Source organism: Suricata suricatta, chromosome 14 (assembly GCF_006229205.1).
Source record: "Suricata suricatta isolate VVHF042 chromosome 14, meerkat_22Aug2017_6uvM2_HiC, whole genome shotgun sequence".
In the NCBI taxonomy this organism is placed as follows: domain Eukaryota; kingdom Metazoa; phylum Chordata; class Mammalia; order Carnivora; family Herpestidae; genus Suricata; species Suricata suricatta.
This window is the reverse complement of record NC_043713.1, coordinates 72568415-72587499: the sequence shown is the minus strand read 5'-3', so window position 1 is coordinate 72587499 and position 19085 is coordinate 72568415. Positions and strand designations below refer to the sequence as shown.

Genomic DNA, 19085 nt, shown 5'->3' with positions numbered 1-19085 from the left:
CCAGGCTCCCAGGGAGGAGAGGAGGGACCACCAGGCTCCCAGGGAGAAGAGAAGGACCACCAGGCTCCCAGGGAGGAGAAGAAGGGCCATCAGGCTTCCAGGGAGGAGAGCCCAGCGCTGCCTAGCAGTTTCCAAGACACAGGCCTCAAATCCACATGTTCACACACGTTTTAATATGCACGTTAAATATATAGATATGCAGGGACTGATTTATATGAATACACTAAATATGTGCATATTTAATATATCGAGTATATATCACAACACCCGCATGTGGGGAACTATGAAGCACTTCTTGTGGGCAGAACACACAATCGCTCACGCCTTCAGCAGCAAGCGCGCTACCTCCACTTTCCCAGGAAGTGATTCCTGCTCTGACAACGGGTGTCATTTCTGAGTGCCTACAGAAACTGCACTCGGTGCTTTAAAAATGTCTCCTACTTAATCCTCATAATCATCCCATAAGGTACAGAATGAAGGAGAAAAGGCAGAGAGACTCTGTCCTGGCCACGCAGCTGCTCGGGCTGGGGAGCGGGAACTTGGCCCTGGAGGCTCTGATCTTCATCACACAACATTGCTTCTCTAATTTTAGCAACACGCCTTCCTCTATAGTCTCTCTGAGAGGCTCTGGGAACTCGCCAGTTGCCTTCTATGGAGATTTACGGCATTAAGAAAGTCTGAGCAGGAGATGGCAGGAGATGGAGGTGGGGAAGATTCCGCACAGCCTGCCCCCGGGGGTGCTACCAGAGCCTGTCCCTGTGGTGAGCCTGGGAGCAGTGCACGGAGCAGTCCCCTGGACAGAGGGGAAGCTGTGTTTCGGGCGTGTGCTCTTCGCAGGTCCCAGGATGCCAGGGCATAATTCTGGGGTTTGGCAAGCATGCTCCCTCTAGTAACTGGGGGTCCTGAGCCCACAAACCGTTTGGGGATAACTGGGTGGGGCCTCTGAGTTGGTGACTCAAGCCCACGGATGGAGAGAGTCTGAAAACTGCCATCAGTGGGCTACGCCGGAGAGCCTTCAACTACTGCCCGCAGCTCCGCTGGGAGCCGGGTCAGAGACAGGAGCTCCCCCAGAACAGTCAGGGCCGAGGGGCCCGTAACTCAGGTTTGCCCCGCTTCTCTCTGACTTTGCTGCAAGCTCTAGTCAGGGTCCTGTTGATTGTGTTCCCCCACCCAGACCCTGGCGGGTGCTGTGCCTCTTACGAGATAAAGATGGTCGAAGATCAGGGAGGGCTTGTCCATCTGTCCCAAGATGAGCAGCATCTCGTTGTCTATGAACTCCTTGAATTCCTTCAAGTTACAGTTCATCTGCGCCTCTAACTCATTCCGGATCTGTGGAGTGGGAAGAGTAGAAGCGATTTGGTACCAAACAAAGCAATAGTTATCTACCTCCAAAGCAGCAAAGTCACAACTGACACTGTGCTTGTTTTCAAAAAAGATGTTTCATTGTTGTTGTTCTGCTTTGACCCCAAGTGCACAGTGCTGAGACACACACAGCACACGGGCAGGCGGTGGGAACCAGGGTACTCAGGCTCAAGGGCAGTCTGACTGGGAAAGGGGATTATTTTATATGAAGAAGCAGATTCCCAAGGGATCGCTTCTTTTGAGTTTAAGGCACATTTTTACAGTTATTTGTCAAATGTATCAGCCAACACAAAAAGTCAGTTTCATCTTGCTCTGGAAGGCATCACAATACAATTTTCTATGTGTATTAATTAATAAAAAGATGATGTATGGCTTTTTAAAATGGCCATTCCAACCCCTTCCGTCTGCCTAGTTTAAGCTATTATTATTAATTTTTTTAATGTTTCTTTTTGAGGGAGAAAGTGAGGGAGAGGCACACAGAGAGGGACAGAAGATCCGGAGTAGGCACTGTGTGGTCAGTGCACATCCCGAGGCAGGACTCAAACTCATGAACCAGGAGATCATGACCTGAGCTGAAGTCAGACGCTTAACTGACTGAGCCACCCAGGCGCCCCTAACCTGTTATTATAATTCGCTGCATTCCTTGAACAAAAAGCAACCCTAGAAAAGGAAAAAAGTGCTCCAAGAAAACATTTGGAGGCCGATGGGGGGCAGTCCAGGGCTCGGAACTCGCTGGTACCTGGTGATGCTGAGATTAGAAACAAGAGTCTGCTGCACCTCAGTGAATCACAGGCGGAGAAGGGGCTATAAGAGGGAACTACTTTCTCAAGACAATCTACGGGTCCCAGAGAATTGTCACCAAAGGTCTTACAGGTTCAGAGAGGCCAAAAAATTTGTTCAAGGTCCCACAGCGGGTACGCAGTGTAGCTGGACTCAAAGGCCCGCGTGCTTTCTGCTAAGCCCTGTGGGAAAACGCCTCTGAGAGCCGGTGAGCAGGTGCTGGACCTGCTTCCACCGTGGTTCAGGGAGGCGGGAAGGAACACACGATCACCCCGTGAGCTCTGGCCTGCAAAGGGATGAGCCCTCTTACTTCTTTTGAGGTCACGTTTTCCAGATCCTGGCTCATCATGATGCTCCGGAGCTTGGCTTTGATGAGGCGCTCGGTCCTCTCCCCTTCAGTTGGCCTGGAGAGAAAGGACATTGGGTCACATGCACACTGAGAGGGGCCTGAGGTCAGCCTGTGCAGATACCCCAGAGGCTCCTGGGCTAATGAGAACACGGCCTGGACTCGGACAGCTCCCTGCTTGGTATGCATGTTTGGAGGTGGGGGGTGGGAAGGAGACATGGGACAGGGAAGTCCCACTCTGGATCTAGAACTCCTGGGGTGTCCACAGCGCGGAGAGCAGACGGCACGCATGAACAACGGCTGGTAAGCATATCCTCGGTCGGGTCTGCAGAGAATCTCCCCCAAGGCCAGAGGATGGAAGCACCAGAGTAGCGTCCTGCGCCCCTCCCCCCTACAACCAGCCCCTTGTGTCTCTGCTTGAACGTTTCAGGGGGTGACCACATCACTGTGTCCAGGGGCAGTCCAGAGTTCTGTGTCTGGCTCGGTGATGTCCTTCTTACATGGATAGTCTATGTGTTTCCCTGCAGCTTCTTCTACCCATCGGCCCTGGTTCTAGGCACACCAGGATAATTCTCCCACAGGACGCCCCTTTATATATTCATAGACAGGTATCAGTCTCCCCAAACCTCTCATAATTGGAGGCCGCATGGAATGTGGTTCTGGTCCTCTCCTCACTCAGGCTGACCTCTCTGTCCATGGCCCTCTGAAGGCAGTCCCTGAGGGACATACAGCTCAGGGGGAGGATGGTCTGAATCAGACAGAAGGGGAGAGCCACTTCCTTCAGGACCCAGACATTTCATTTAGCGTATGTCGCCTCAGGCCACATGAGCTTGGCTGGAGGCCACGTGACATGGGCCATGACACGGCCTCTAAGGCAGGCTGCCCTCGGCCAGTGTTGGTGCAGTTGTATTTTAGGATCCCAGGACGATGGTTATATGATACTTCTAAGAATACAGGGAACGGCTCTGGAAAAAATGAAGTCTCGGGCCACCTGAAGGGGACAGGCCAGACCCCAGAACACTGCCCAAGGGCCGGTGGGCCACAGGAGTCATGGAGCTGTTCCCCAGAAATCGTCCACACTGAAATCCATCCCTAATTTTCATGGGGAGATGGTGGTTGCATCATCCCGGAGCTGAAGACCATCCTCGGGCAGCAGGTTAGGGACGCCTTCCTGGGATGCTGGTCCCGGGAGAGGAGACCCCCAGTCAGCGGCCTACAGGGGGGTGACCCCGTGCCGACTCCAGGCCGGCCAGGCGGGGGCAAGGCCGCGGGGCACTTACTTGTCCACAAACAGGGCCGGGGAGTCGGGCCGCGCGGACTCCAGGTCCTGCATGGCGTTCCACTCGTTGACGCAGCTCTGATCGGAGCCGATGCAGCTCTCGTAGTAGTTGGCCCAGATGAGAGCCACGCCGCCGGGGAAGTAGTTGTGTCTTCGCGCCACTTCGCAGGCCTTGTGAAGGACCTGCAGGGCGGACCTGGGGTGAGGAGGGGGACAGGTCAGGCCCGGGACAGGCACAGGAGTGCTGCGCTGTCCCCAGACGGGGGCTGAGATGGGGACCAGGCAGGGCGATCCCTAAGGACTTCCTCCTGGAGGCTGTCTCCCCGTGAGTCAGGTTCCCCGGGGGATACCAGGCAGCCCGAAACCTCCAGGTTCACACACCCAGTCTCCGTGACACACACTTTGAACCCGAGTGGATGGGATGTCCTTCATCATCCCAACGAGGCAGCCGTGCAGACGCTACCGCCCACCCAGGCTGGCTCACGTCTCCCTCACGCCCCACCCATTAACTCCCGAGAATGAACATTTACTTCCAAGGCTGTGAGGATACCTTGAACGCGGAGCTACCCGGAAGCCTAGCCGTCTCCGAGTAGGAAGGAGGCTTTCACTTAGAACGACGTACTGAGTAACCCTTTCCCATCAGTGTTACAACAGCTTCGAGGCTTAGGTCTCTTGGGGAAATGAAGTTCTGGAAACGCACACTGACACCGGAACGAAATGGAGATGGGGTTTGGGAAGGAGTGGGCCAGAAAGAACAACACGGAAAATGTACATGATCGTGGTCAGCCTAGTCATCCTTTTCTTTTTTAAAAGTCTTTTTGCAAACGCTGAGGCTGAAACTTTCGGGGTGGATGGGGTGAGTCGGGCATCGATGAAGAGCAGAGGCAGGAAGCCCGGGGCGGGGCGGGAGCTCTCGGAGACGGTACAGAAGCCACCACCGGTGTGTGCTTCCCACTCAGACCGGTCCGTCCCGTCTCCAGGCTGCCTGAGGGGACGGGCTTGAGCCACACACTTGCTACATTTAGTTTTGTGCCCTAAGTTCTGGAAAAATATGTGGGCCTATTTTGTATTTGCCTGTAGAGAAAGCGGTAAGAAACGATCCAGGGGCACCAGAAACATCCGGAACATGGAGAGAATTAGGGTTTTGTGATTTTCCCTAGAATGGTCCTGAACTGGGGGCAGTGTAGGGTAATAGACGAGATAAAAATGGAGCATCATATTGATTGTGGCCCATGGGAGAATTCTGCGTAACTCGTGCTGTCCCAGAGGAAAATAGTAATGACGGTGAAACCCTGGGCAGACCCTTCTCCTCAGACCCCACCGCCTTTCTCCTGAGTCTTTTCCAGATTCCTGCAGAGAGGCACCGTTGTGTTGAGTTTGCTGCATGAGTGGTTTGTACACCCTGCCCCCCCCCCCGCCCCGCCCCGCCATGAAGGAGGAAGGCTCTTGGATGCCAGTGCCGGGTTTGGAGAAGCACTGGACGTGACCTGTTACACCTGGTGCAGACTCTACCCGCGGCTACGTCATCCCCCAGGCAGAGCGTGAGGGAGGCCCTGCACCCTGTGTCCCAGAGCGGGGGCCCCTGTGAGAGCACCCTCCCAGCACTCCCTGGTTCCACACGGACTCTGACAGCACGGCCACCTCCCTCAACAGACTTTAAACCCCACCAGGACAGGAATTACGTTCTGTCATATGCCCTCCCAGATGCCCAGTGCCTGGCAGATGCCATTCCCCTGAGGGTACAAACTGAGTATGTGCCAGTTACAAAGGACAAGCTAATGTGTGCTGACATAACATCTGGACGGCCGGAACTACATGCGTAAAAATAACCACCTTCAACGACAAGACAACCCCGTTACTAACTGGCTAAGGGGCCCGATCAGACATTTCTCCGAAGATGCACAAATGGCCAATAAGCACATGAAAAGAGGCTCTGTAGTAATGAATTAGGGAAATACAAGTCAGAACCATAATGAGATACCACTTCACACCCCTTAAGCGGCCCATTATGATAAAATAATATAAAATAACGGGGCACCAGAGAGGACGTGGAGGAACTGGGACCCTCGTGCACGGCTCAGGGCGGGGGATGGAATGTAAAATGACACAGCCGATGCGGAAGACAGTTTTGGTTCCTCAAAAAGTTAAACAGAATTAACCACGTGATCTAGAAATTCCACTTGTAGATACATACTCAAAAGAACTGAAAGCAGGGACTCAAAGAGATATTTTGATAGTAGTCAAAAGGTGGAAATAACCCAGATGCCCATCAACAGATAAAAGCATAAACAAAAAATAGTGTCTAACCACAGACTGAAATAATATTCAGCCTTAAAAATATTCTGATATGGGGGCACCTGGGTGGCTCAGTCGGTTGAGTGTCTGACTCTTGATTTCAGCTCAGGTCATGATCTCACTGTTCGTGGGTTTGAGCCCCGATGTCGGGACTCGGGGTGACAATGAAGAGCCTGCTCGGGACTCCCTCTCTCTCTAGCCCTTCCTGCTCGCGTGCATGCTCTTTCAAAATACATAAACTGGGTGGCTCAGTTGGTTAAGCATCCAACTTCGGCTCAGGTCATGATCCCGTGGTCCATGAGTTCAAGCCCCGCATCGGGCTCTGTGCTGACAGCTCAGAGCCTGGAGCTTGCTTCAGATTTTGTGTCCCCCGCTCTCTCTGCCCCTCCCCTGCTCATGCTCTGTCTCTCAAAAATAAATAAATGTTAAAAAAAATTCCTTTTTTTTTTTTTGCTACAACATGGACAAACCTCGTCAAGATTTTAAGTGAAATAAACCAGGCACAAAAGGACAAAGAATGGATGATTCCACTTGTAGGAGGGACCCGGAACAGGCAAATTCATAGAGACAGAATGCAGAATAGAGGGTACCAGGGCCTGGGGAAAAAGGGCATGTGTGTTTAATGGGCACAGACTTTCTGTTTGGGAAGAAGGAAAAGCTCCAGAAATGGATGGTTATGTCTGCACATCATAGATATACACTGAAATGCATACTTTAAAAACGGTTAAGGGGCGCCTGGGTGGCTCAGTTGGTTATGCCTCCCGACTTCGGCTCAGGTCATGATCTCACGTTCGTGGGTTCGAATCCCGCATCAGGCTCTGTGCTGACAGCTCAGAGCCTGGAACCTGCTTCTGATTCTGTGCCTCCCTCTCTCTCTGCCCCTCCCTGCTCATGCTCTGAATCTGTCTCAAAAATAAATAAAACATTAAAAAAAATTAAAAAAAAAACAATGGTTAAAAATGGTACATTTTATGTTATGCACATTTTGCCCTCTGCCCCCATACGCACAAATGCACCTAAATGCACCTTAAAGTCAAATGGGGTCTTCCGATTCATGTTGGCAGCTAAAAAAAGAATTTTTTTTCGAAGGTGATAAAATTCTCTAAGACCACACTTACCACATGGCCTGGACAGACACGGGCTTGAAGACGTGCATCCGTCCTGCCGTGCTGACGCTGAACCCACTGAGAAAGACAAACAGAAAAGAACGGAACCGTGGTGAGAAACCAGACCTGCACCCACAGTGAGATGGTGGCCCGCGGGGACACCCTGAGGACAAGTGCGTCTCGCGCTTTCTGGTAAGGGCCTACTGGCCGACTGCAACCAACAAGGGCAACACAACAGCAGGGAAAACAAAACCAAAAACAAATGTCTGCTTTCAACCCAGCTCTACGAGGTCTGTCAAAAACACAAAGCCTGGCAAGGGCGATGCTGCCACCTGACGCCATCTTGTTCACGTTCCTGCCACCGTCTCCGCAGCCCACCGCTGCCACTTCCTCCCCCCACGTGCCATCCATTCCTTTCGCAACTGCCTGGGAAATATATTCGCAGAAGGCGAATTGTTAAGAAGGAAAAAAAATAGAACCATAATCCTACCTGTTCCCCGCCACGGCCCCAAACACGCCACGTTTTACTTTTTCTCCCCAAATGCTAACTATGAGGCAAGGTGACTTTTACCGTTGGAATCTCAGAGGAGGGATAACTGCTACTCAGCTCCTTTCCACTCATGGCGGAACCCGCGTACTTCCCTTGGAAGCAAATGTATGTGGGACCCGATGGCTCTTCGTCTCTTGTTTACCTGCCCAGGCCAAACGGAAGGGTTCCTCCTCTGCAGCCCCCAGAGAGGCCCCCGACACGCTGCTCTGTCTGCCAGCCGTCTGTCTGTCTGTCCCAGCACCCCCCCAGACCACGGGCTCCCGCTGTGTCCTTTCCAACGGGGAACGTCGGGACCAGCCCCACGTGGAGGGCACGTGCTGCATATTCATCTAACACATCGAGGGAAACGTATGAATATCAGCTGCCCGCTGCCCTTGACCGTCGCACGGCAGCGGATCTCCTGGAAATACCCTTCCATCGCTACTCTGTGACCCAAACGCCCTGACAGGAGGCCAAAACAGACCCTTCCTGGTGTGGCTCACTGAGGGGCATTGCTGTTTCTCCCGACGTAACGAGCACAGCACACACGTGACCCCACAGCGCCTCGGCCGACTCATGTCTCCGAGTCTACAGTGGAAGAGTTAAAGAGATCTCCTTACCCATCTCCATCGAGGTGGATTTTCGTGTCGCTCCACAGCCGGAGAACCATCCCGATGGTGCAGCTTTTACTACGCGGAGGAAAGAGCAGACGCCTTGGAGTTAGGATCCACCGCCGAGCGCGGCCTTCCCTCTCTGTCTTCACCCTGCCCGGCCGGCGCGCAGCGGGCAGCCACCACCTGACCTGGTCCGGCCGCTGTGTGTGTATCTGGGAGAAGCTCTCAGGCTGTCTGCGTACGGACCACTCACCACTGGCTTCTAGAGGACAGGAGCCTGGGACGGGCCCTCACCAGAGGGGGTCCCCGGTGACCTCTACTTGGAGCTAGTCACGGGGGACTCTGAGCCTGCTGAAGTGTGGGCGGAGCTCCGCGACACCAGGTCTCTGCTGGGGCTCTCAGGGGGACAGAGAGCAAGCAGCTGACCTCATGCCCACGCTGCTGCAGGGGGTGAGGCTGCCGACGGCTGGCACACTCCTGGCATGAGGCCATACACACTCCAGGGGATGCAGGCGAGTGGTGGCAGCCAGCCGGGCCTCCTGTCCCAGGGTGGCGGGGGTAGGGAGGGTGCCAACACCGTTAGTGGGGCTCATTTCCGGGCCTCTGTGTCTGTAGCTTTGTACAGCTGCGTTTTAAAAACTAGCTTAATCTGCTTTTGTTTTGCTCACCCTACCAGTGAAATGACACTTAATGACTTTGGAGACAGGCGCCACTGAGCAACACAGAGGGAAAGAAAGGGCTTTGTCAGAGGGGCCCCTCGGATTATTATGAAAATTCTTCAGGCATTTACAAGAGTCTGCTGGTGACCGACCTCAACAGCTGCCAAGGCCAACTCCAACAGCCTCCAGGGATCTAGAATGTTCTCCTCTGCCCTCCTATGTCACTGCCTGGGAGGGACACGACGCACACGTGCCTGTGGACGAGGAGCTGAGCTCCCAGACCCCCTTCCTCTGGAGCACTTGTGACTGTGGGGCCCTTTCCACCCTCTGCTTTTCTGTCTGTGGGGAAGGTAGCGTCAAGTCCTTCGTGTGAGATTAGACTCAGCCTTCTGTGTTAGGCAAATTCTCAGGCCCCACCCCTGCACTCCTACCCATACTTGATGGGCTAATTGTATTTAGGTTTATATAATAAAATATACATAATTATTTTATTCCTGCAGAATAAAATTCAAGCCCAGTCCTGTGGGGCTCCAAAGCTACTTGGCTGTGTCAGTGCGGACCGGCCCCTCAGAGCCCAAAACCAACAGGCCAAAAGCCAAGAGTAGAGGGGACCCTGGGAACATGTGGCCAGGCCTGGAAGGCTTTCCCCCTTTGGGCACTGATGACCCACCCGACGAGAGGGTCTGGTGACGAGGAGAGGAGATGAAACAGAGGACTATGAGCAGCGCTGGGTTGGGAACCAAAGGCCCAGGCTCAGGGCAGGAGGGGGCCTTTCGGTGGCGACGAAGCCAGGACAGCATCTAAGCTGGCCTCTCTGGATCGCAGAGATGGGGGAGAGCCTAGGGAGTGCCGCGTGCGCGGGGCCAAGTCCGAGGAGCACTTGCACTCAGGCTCCTGCCCTACAGTGAAGAGCACAAGCAGGACCGGGACGCGACCGTAACAGCTCTGCGCTGATCTGTTAATCTGCAAGTCCCCAGGAGTCTGACAGGGACGGACAGTCAGATTTCTACAGTGAAGGAGGGCCTGCGCGCTTGCACCTACGGAAGTGGGGTCTTTTAGAAGAAGGGTGACCTTGAAGGACAGGGTGGGTGGGGGCAGCTCCAGGAGATGGCCGTGCCAAGTCCTTGGGGCTGGCACGGCAGGAACAGAGGAGCCAGCTGGGCCAGGGCGGGGACGAGAGGGAACCGTGGGAGCCCTTCACAGACTGCTCCAGACCCACAAGGGCAGCGTGGCCGGGCGCCCCCGGGTCCCAGACAACTCGCGATGGCACGCGGGGGTGGCTGCTCCCGAGGGGGGGGCACACAGACGGCTCTGAAAGAGCTCTCGGGGCCCGTGAGCAGCACACGTTCTCCCCTCCAACACGGCGCCTGCACATCTTCTCACGGAAACCGGCCCCCTGCCCCGCAGATGTCCCTGTGGGCAACATCCATCTCTCCCTCTTTTAAGAATCAGGAAGCAAAATCTCAAGTCAGGGATTAAAAAAAAACCCAAAAAACAAAAACAAGCGCATCATGCTGTCAGCAGGGCCAAAAGCCTCGGTGAGGAGCAGGGCTTTGCTTTCAAGCCTGGACCAAGGAAAAGCGCCCGGGGCCCGGTCCGTGCAGAAGCGCAGAAGGACATGCTACGGCCACTGCACTGTGCTCCCCATGGAAACGACAGAGGTGGCTGGCAGGAGGGGCAGACCTCCAGGCAACTCCAGTGGTTTGGGCGCAGATGAGGGGCGCGCTCCACAGGGAGGGAGGGCCAGGCCCCGTGTTCCTGGAATGGACCACGCACGGTGACGAAGGCCTCTGTCCCGGAAGGAACTCGGAAGGGTGGGCGTATACTCGCTGGAGGAGCAAGGATAACCGCAACACCGGGCCGCCTGGGGGCTCAGTCGGTTAAGTGTCCGGCTTCAGCTCAGGTCACGACCTCGCGGTTCAGGAGTTCGCGCCCCACGCTGGACTCTGTGCTGACAGCTCAGAGCCTGGAGCCTGCTTTGGATTCTGGGTCTCCCTCTCTCTCTGCCCCTCCTCCCACCTCAAGTACACTCTCTCTCTTTCTAAAATAAAAAAATTTTTAATTAAAAAAAACAAACACACCACCATTGGGCACAAAATGCCTCTTTGCTTCACAACCTTGCCAACAATGGCCTAAAACACAGAGCTCAGCCTGCTCCTGAGAGCGCCTGCCTGGGGGTCAAGAGACATGAAGTACCAGGCCATCTAGTCCTCAAGGGGGCTCCTCACAGCTCAGCTCCTAACACCTGTCAGGTGACAGACACTTTCTTCCGGATCCAGAGTTCCCGACCAGCCCAAGGCCACAGACGCCAGCGCACTCTTCTCTCCCGAAGTGCGCTGCCCGAAGCTTTCTTACAAGGCTCCTATGTACTAGTCAGAAGGTCATAAAACGCCCTCCTCTCCACTCGTGTACTTGTTAACAAGCCACAGAGTCTTGGTCACTCGTGGTGGCAGCTCACTGCCTCTGTGGCTCTTCCTTCTCTCCCATCGATTCTCCCTGCAATGCACTTGGAATGCCCCCCCCTCCCCCCCACTGACCATCACACATGCCACCACCATCTCCCGCGGACGCGGGACCACGGAAACCTTTGTCCAGGAGCAACCCTTGTCCCGCCCCTCGCAGAAGGGAAGCACCGCCCCACCAGACTCACCTTTCCTTACTAGAGAAGTCGACTCCCAGCAGGATACTCTCCTCTGTGTCCTGGCGCCCGCTACTGTCCACCACCACCATGTACCGGACCCGCTCCGCCCAGGCGCTCTCCAAGCGCACGGCCTACACAGGCAAAGACGCTCTCACTGGCCCGCCTTTCCAGACGGTGGCCCCTTCTGTCACCAACTCAACATCAAGGACTTTTGTTTTCTACCTTTCCCCCTGTGAGTTCAGGAATTAAGACGAGATTCTTAATTCTCATGTCCCGTTCATATCCATGCATGAGGGCCAGTGCTTGGCTCTGAGGGGATCGCCCAGAGTTGGTCAGATAAAATCCAGAGACTGCAAATCTCAACCCAGCACAGATCGACCCAGACACCGAACACATCCTTGTTCTGGACGTTGTGCGTGATGATGAGCAAACCCAGCTTTGGCTTTTGTGAAATATGGGGCGAGGGGGCGGGCGGGAGAGAATTTGCTGCAACACAGAAATTCCCTGCCTCCCACTGCTCCTGAGTAATTCCCTACCAAATCTCACGATTAAAAATTAACACTTGGTACTCTCGTCTCTTCTTACCAGCTTGATCCGATCTTCACAACGCAGGAGGTTAATCATTATTTGAAGATGTTGGGGCAAGTCACCTGTCAGACCAATGAAGAAAGTGTTAGAAGGTCGCCCGCCCACCTAGGCACGAGCCTGCAAGAAGCTGGTGTTACAGGACTGGGAGAAGACTGAGAAATCAAAATCCCTCCTCCTGCACCACAGGAGAGTCGTCCAGAGACTAAGAGGCTCAATTTCTCTACCTCCTCTCCTGAATGCTGCCAATAGCATGGGGCCATCTGGCTGGCCACCATGTTTTCAGAAGTTGCTTTTATATTCTGAAATGCTTGCAATATGGGCTGTTCAAATACAAGATGTAGAGAATACAGACAAGCCTACAGGAGCAATGTTATCAAGTTCAGGGGCACCTGGGTGACTCAGTCGGTTAAGCGTCCGACTTTGGGTCAGGTCACGATCTCACAGTTTGTGGGTTCAAGCCCCGTATCGGGCTCAGCACTGACAGTGTGGGATTCTCTGCTTGGGATTCCCTCTCCCTCGCTCTCTGCCCCTCCCCTACGTTTGAAAGAAAGGAAGAAAGAAAGAGAAAGATGTTAGCAAGTTCAAACAAATGTTACTTTGATGAAACTACAGGAAGGGCTGGAGCAGGGGATCTGCTAAGAGTTGGTGTCAATGAGAAAGATCCGGAGGTCATTTTTCCTGTTTACACTCTCCTGCTGGACCAACAGGAGACAGACAGTACTTCTACAACCTGGAGGGGAAGTAAGTCAAGTGACGGCAGAGAGCAGGTTCTTGTTGGGTGTCTGGAAAGACCATGTGAATTGACAGTGAGCACGGTCATTTTTTACTATCTTGCTAAAAGCTCTGTCCTCTTGACAGCTGTTCCCCGCCCTTCCTCCCTGGTCCCCACACTGGCATCCCCCCGACCTAGGAGATGCTCAAGGAGGAGCACGAGGTGGCTGCCCTCGGGGCGCCCCAGAGCTCGGCCCCCGTGACAACCACCACGGTCAACATCCACAGCAAGATGCCTGCACCCGACTGTGCCGCCTGGGCTTTGGGTCAGTCACCTACTCCATGAAGTCTGGGGACCGGAGGACAGCAGGTGATGTGAGGGGGGCCCAGGCCTACGCCTCCACTGCCACACACCTGCACATCTGGGCCCTGGCCTTGGGCCTCCGTCTGATCCTTACGCTCATCGTTATTTTCACTGGCTCACTGATGATTACCCAGGCAATTCCAGCCATCATAAAAGGTTATGGGGGATACCAGTGGCTACCCGTGGCCTGAGGCTGTTGCCCGTTTTCACAACAGTTTATACCCACCTCAGTCACTCTACAATTGGATTCAGTAAAGCCTTATCACTTTACAAAGGGAGTCGTCCAGAGTTCCCAGCCTCTCTGGGCTGCCCCAGGTCCAGGAGGGGCCTCAGAGACTGTGATTCTCCACAGACACGGGGGATCAGCGCAGCTGAAAACAAGCTGTGTTCCAGGCACGGGGCCCCTGACTGGGGGTCGTCATCGGGGAGCAGTGAGCGGGGCTCTGCCAGCCTTCTCCCCGGCCGTACAGTTCTGCTACTCTTTCTTTCTGAAGGAAAGGTCCATGTGCAAAGAGGCTGAGCTACAAGAAAGGGCGAGTGACTCACAGATCTGAATTAATTATGATTTGTGCAACAGCTTGAAGGAACAGAGTCAGCTTTAAAAAGAAATGAACCTACAGGTCACAGCCTGAATCCGAGAAGGATCAATGCGCTGGATTCGTTTCTCCTGCAGAACCATCTCTTACCTTGTAGGGCAGGTTGACAGACGATGTCCGACCTGTACTTCCTGCCTCAGCGAGGACTCAGGTCGTCAGAAGCTTGCCCCCCTCCCCTGCTCCCCCCATCACAGGACTGCACGGTGTCCAACACTGCTTCCCATGAGGGATGACTGGCAGGTGACAGGTCACATTAAAGGAGGACAAGGAACTCCCTGTCACCCCCCCCCCCAACAGCACCCTCGCCTGGCGTGGCCCCAACGGCATATAACCACCTCAGCTGGCTCTAGGCTCGCCTGCACCCCCCGCCCCCCCACCCCGAGTCACAGAAGCACACAGAGAAAAGCAAAAACAAGCCCCTTTGTCTGACACATGCCTAAACGAAAGGGACTTTTTCCACACAGATAGGCTCCTTTCAGTGGGACCTGCCTGTGGAGATGCAGAATTGCTGACCGACAGAACTCCCAGCTGCAGCCTGCCTTCCACACACTGCCTCCGTGTGCTGGAGTGTCCACTCAGCACTCACAAGAAGATCAGAGAACATAAGCCTCAAGTATAGGCCTCTAGCAAGAGTCTCAGACTGGGGACCGGCTACAATGGCCTGAACGACCTTTGCATGGGCAGAATTAGCCATCACATGTGCTCCGCTCTGCGTGGTTACTGAGGGGACTCTGGGACATCCAGGGCACTTGACAGTAATTCTAGAAAAATAGGAATTGACGTCAAGTCTGTGCCTGCCCCAGGTCGTTTACTGAGACAGTCTCTGCCTTCCTGAGCTCACTGAGCCCATCGGTCACTCCAGACCTCAGGGGCAGAAGAGCCATGAAGCCTGTGGCTTCCTTTCTGGTCCGCTGTACCTCCCACAGATGCAGGAGCCAGCCTGACTTAGGGTTGCTAGGTGGCTCTGTGCTTCCTTCCCCGAGCTCGCGCACGGTATGAAAACACTGTTGGAATCGGAGGATGGGGACATTTTATAGGAAGAGTGAACAGTGGGAGCCTCCGCTCTGCTCTGTGTTAAGACACCAACAACGGTGACATTCCTGACAGGGCAGGACCATGAGCAGGTTCAAGAAAGAAGGTTCTGTTTGTAGGGTCACTGTCCTCGCTACCACTGTCGTGACGATCACAGCTGCCAGACACAGAGCACCCATACACATCTTACGTTCTGTCCCGTCGGAGTTACCGGTACTTGAGGCCCGTTGTAAAGATCAGGGAGGCGCAGAAGTCAACAGTGACTGCTCGGTACGTTGTTCAACTGGGAGCAGAAGCCAGGTCTGTCTGGCTCCAAGACACACACTCTTGCCCCAAACCATACTGCCTCCTTGTGCAAAACGACTCTTTTGTGAGCTTAAAACAGACCCAAATCTTGATTCCACGTATCCGTACAAGGAAAATACTGAGCCTTGCTTGCTGCTTGGCGTCAGCTGTTGAGACACGAAATTCGAACCCACGCACTCAGATCCCAAATGAGGCTGGAGGACTCGAGGTCCGATCACAGTGACAAGAAAACGGGCCGCAGCTGCGGGCTGCTGTCCCCTGCGGGTGTTCCGAGAGTCACAGGCCCTCGCAGGTGGCACGGAGGCGGGCGCCGCCCAGCCGAGAGGCGCATGAGTAGGCGGCGGACCTGTTACAAAGATCTGCTGGTATGCAATGGTTTCTGATTCCTCTTTTCAAACTGCCTTCGGTTTCAGAGTTAAGTCACCTATGACAACAGGTCCTATTGCTACATAAGCATTTTGTGTGTGTGCGCGCGCTGTTGGACCTAAATGAATACGGGGTTTGAGTCCTGCTTTTTCACTTCCTGTCTACCTCCAAAAACTGAAGCCACTGTTCAGTGATAGTCTTCTCATCAGCCCCCACCCCCCAAGCCTGACAAAGACTCGTCGAGAAATCCTCCAAATGAAAGCTGTCCAAACGCTTGGGGACATGACCAGAGTCCTTCAAGCAGGTACACAGCATCCCAAGGAGGTTACTTCCAAGGGGACAACATCTGCCTGTCACATGCTCTGGTGCCCCTTGTTTAAAAAAATCCTATAGCAACTTGAACTCTGCAGTTAACTGATAAACTGGGGGCGGGGAATCTTTGCACCTGGATGGAACGCTGCCAACTGCCTTACTGCTTCTGTGGACACGCACAGTCCAAGGGTCACTGGGTCCCAGGGCCACCTGGAGGGCAAGCCTGGCCTGCCTGCTCAGGAAAAGGGCTTCTCCCTTGCACTGGCCATTCTGCCCGCGTTCTGCCGTCTCTCTGGCCTTGGAAGCCAGCCAACTGCTCACCACCAGTCATGGAAGGTTCCTCCACCGCACAGAAAGAAGTTCCAATGTGAGAACCTCAATTTACCTGCATGCTTGTGGGGATGCTGAAGGCTTCGTTGGTTTTGAGGGCTGTTCCCCTGTTGTAAGAAGAGGGCGGCTCCTTTCACCATGAAAAAGCTCTCGCTCAGGCTGGGGGGATAAAACCAGAGCACAGTCAGGCTGGAGCTCAGAGAGGAAAATGGGCGAAGACATGCAGCAGAGGGAAAGCTGTAGAGTGGACGGACAGCGTGGAAGATGCAGAGGGGACGCAACAGCTTTTCTGATCATTTCACATAGCGCTCGCCCCCGACCTCTATGTGATGAGATCATGCTTCTGCTAAAAGGGTCTCCGGGCTCTGGCAGGGCCGAGAGCCCCCTCCCTGCGGGGCACTGCGAATGATCTCCCTGTAACACAAAGTCTTCTAAAAATAGAGACCCGCTCTCTGACAGAGGGGCGAGATTCCCTCTGTGGATTTTTCACATCTTGCTGTGCAATCTCTGTTTCTGACTCCCCGACTTAGGACAACCTCACTGGTCTTGGCGCCTTCCCTTGACGGAATATAAGGAAGAGGAAGTTACGCTTTCACCGTTGGTTTACAAGTGGGGCTTAATGACCCGTGATAACTCAGTCAAGGCGACTGTGTCCCTACTGCTGTAGAAAACCCCCAGTCGACACAAAGAATCTCTCAGCAGAGTGAGAGATCTCTCCGTCTTTGTCATTTAACCAGCAGCAATAACATTTACATTCAACATACAACCCAGAAAGTTACAATTTAAATTTTAAAAATGCTCATCTTCGTGATTTGGCGCCTATCAGAAAAAAATCTTTACACTGTATGAACTACTAGTTACTACCAATTATTCAAAAATACCATGAATGCTGAAAATTATCCATAAAATACACCAAAATTACTAACAGTGGTTTTTGTGTGTGGGGTGGGGGTGGGGGGTGGAGGATGGATCACCTAGGATTATCTTTTTAGTAGCTTCTAAATTTTTTATACTGAGCAAATATTAACTTTTAAAAATGATTATTTTTTATTTGATTTTCAGAGTAATAGAAGACCTGTACCACACCTTATAATAGAAAGGCACTTTATTTCTATTAATTTTGTGAAAGGTCACGATTCACAGTTTAGGGAACTGTAAAAATCATTAATTCTCTCTTGGACAACCAATTAACATATAAATGATTTAAAAGGAAAGTCTAAGAAAAAGCAGGACTTTGTGTGTGTGTGTGTGTGTGTGTGTGTGTGTGTGTTAAGAGAAAGCAAATCAATTCCTGATTGAAACACGGGGACATTTTCTGTAAACAGAAAAAAAAACCAAGATCACCATCACCCCAGACGTCTCCCGGGAGTAGTTAAATGTTCTAAACCCTGGAATAAAAAACTCAGCTAGGTCTAATATACTAGGTACTATAAAAACTCACCACGTGGAACTCTGCAGCTCCTGGAATCAGAAAGACAGTGATCTTGCATAATATGAAGTCCACAATAAAATCTGTGACTCTTGCTGGTTGAATTCTCACGCTAAAAATAGTGACTACTCAAATACCAAGCGATAAGGCTGAGCGCTGCCTTGGAGCCACTGACAACCGGTTTTGTAGATTTCATAATCCTGCTCCTTTACATCCGCATAACTGCTCTCCACTCACTGTCCCCAGGAGCGCTGCCAAGCCACCCTCTCAGCCGCGTACCTGTGCTGCAGGGAGCCCAGGACTATAAATATTGGAAGCAGGGGGCCCCTGGCTGACTCAGTCGGTAGAGCACGTGACTCTTGATCTTGGGGCTGTAAGTTCAAACCCCAGGTTGGGCAAAGAGATGATTTAAAAATAAAATCTTAAAATAAAAAAAATACTGAGTGGAACAAGGAGCATGGTTTCTTTCGTTCAGCCTCACCAACAGAAGCAACAAGCTCTTCAGTGCCCATCTGGCTAATTTAAAACCCAAGCTTGCTCTTTACCAGGTTGTGGAAGGGCCCAACACTCCCCTACTCCTAAAAGCTGTCACCCTCTCCTTGAAAATTTTCCAACTTTATTTTCAGAAGTATTCTGTTTCGGCGCAGATCACTTACTACTTATTCTCATCAAAATTTTAAAGGGCTGCCCACGAAACTTACAAACCCTCCATCGGTTCACGGGAGGAGTCAGGGAAAATCTTCACAAAGCAAAGCAACATCAACCACGTTTTGTTCTTCCATTAAAAAAAAAAAAAAAAAGGAAAAGAAAAAATATCATACTGACCAGAAGCCTGAACACTCTGGAAACAGCCAGCCATTAACAGTGACCTTTGCCTTGGAAATCATGGGCAAAAATTCCCCTTGGTTTCCCTTACGTTTCCTTTGCGGGGAGAAAAAAGGGAACATGCGAAAGAATAGGCTAGTTTTATCCCATGATTGTGACTGCTTACAAAGCCGGTGGTTCTTTGGTGTTCCTATGACAGAAAGAATCAGCCTCCCATCTATATATGAAGTCAGGGGCCCATGCGGATGGGGGCCCTTGGAACACTGCCCTGGTCCTCAGGGCAATCAGGCGCAAGCATTTACTGTAAAGAGCAAGACTGAAAGCTGCGGGGAAGCCCACAAAGCACACTCTCTCTCCCAGGCCTGTGAGCCGGCTGCCCTGAGTCTGGGAGACAGTAAGCAGACACGGCACGAGGGTGACCGCAAAGGATGACTTTGGGGCCCAGAGGCTGTAGAGCATGGGCAGTCACAGGATTTATGGAAACAAAATGCAGATATTCTTTGTGACTCTGTTTCCTGTCTTTTGCTCTGAGCTCACCGCAGGCCCTGAGCCTTACACGCCCTCTGGGTGGCTGATGAGAACATGATTTCCCCCGCTGCCAGGGCTCCATGGGGG

At 52.9% G+C, this 19085-nt stretch overlaps 1 protein-coding gene across 6 annotated transcripts in view; it reads right to left on the bottom strand.

The window, feature by feature from the left end:
• Positions 1–19085, bottom strand: part of SSH1 (slingshot protein phosphatase 1) — a 55477-nt gene that overhangs the window by 16691 nt on the left and 19701 nt on the right. Inside the window, exons 2-10 of one of the 6 annotated variants that reach the window (XM_029923029.1) lie at positions 18471–18566; positions 16272–16375; positions 12197–12261; positions 11621–11742; positions 8318–8386; positions 7181–7246; positions 3769–3963; positions 2453–2546; positions 1201–1329 (exon numbers count right to left, since the gene is read on the bottom strand). In XM_029923029.1, the coding sequence (XP_029778889.1) occupies positions 1201–1329; positions 2453–2546; positions 3769–3963; positions 7181–7246; positions 8318–8386; positions 11621–11742; positions 12197–12261; positions 16272–16375; positions 18471–18566 (940 nt within the window). Of the gene's footprint in view, positions 1–1200; positions 1330–2452; positions 2547–3768; positions 3964–7180; positions 7247–7739; positions 7856–8317; positions 8387–11620; positions 11743–12196; positions 12262–12795; positions 14045–16271; positions 16376–18470; positions 18567–19085 lie in introns of those variants that run through there. The other 5 variants (XM_029923030.1, XM_029923031.1, XM_029923033.1 and 2 more) reach the window with 5 other exon arrangements.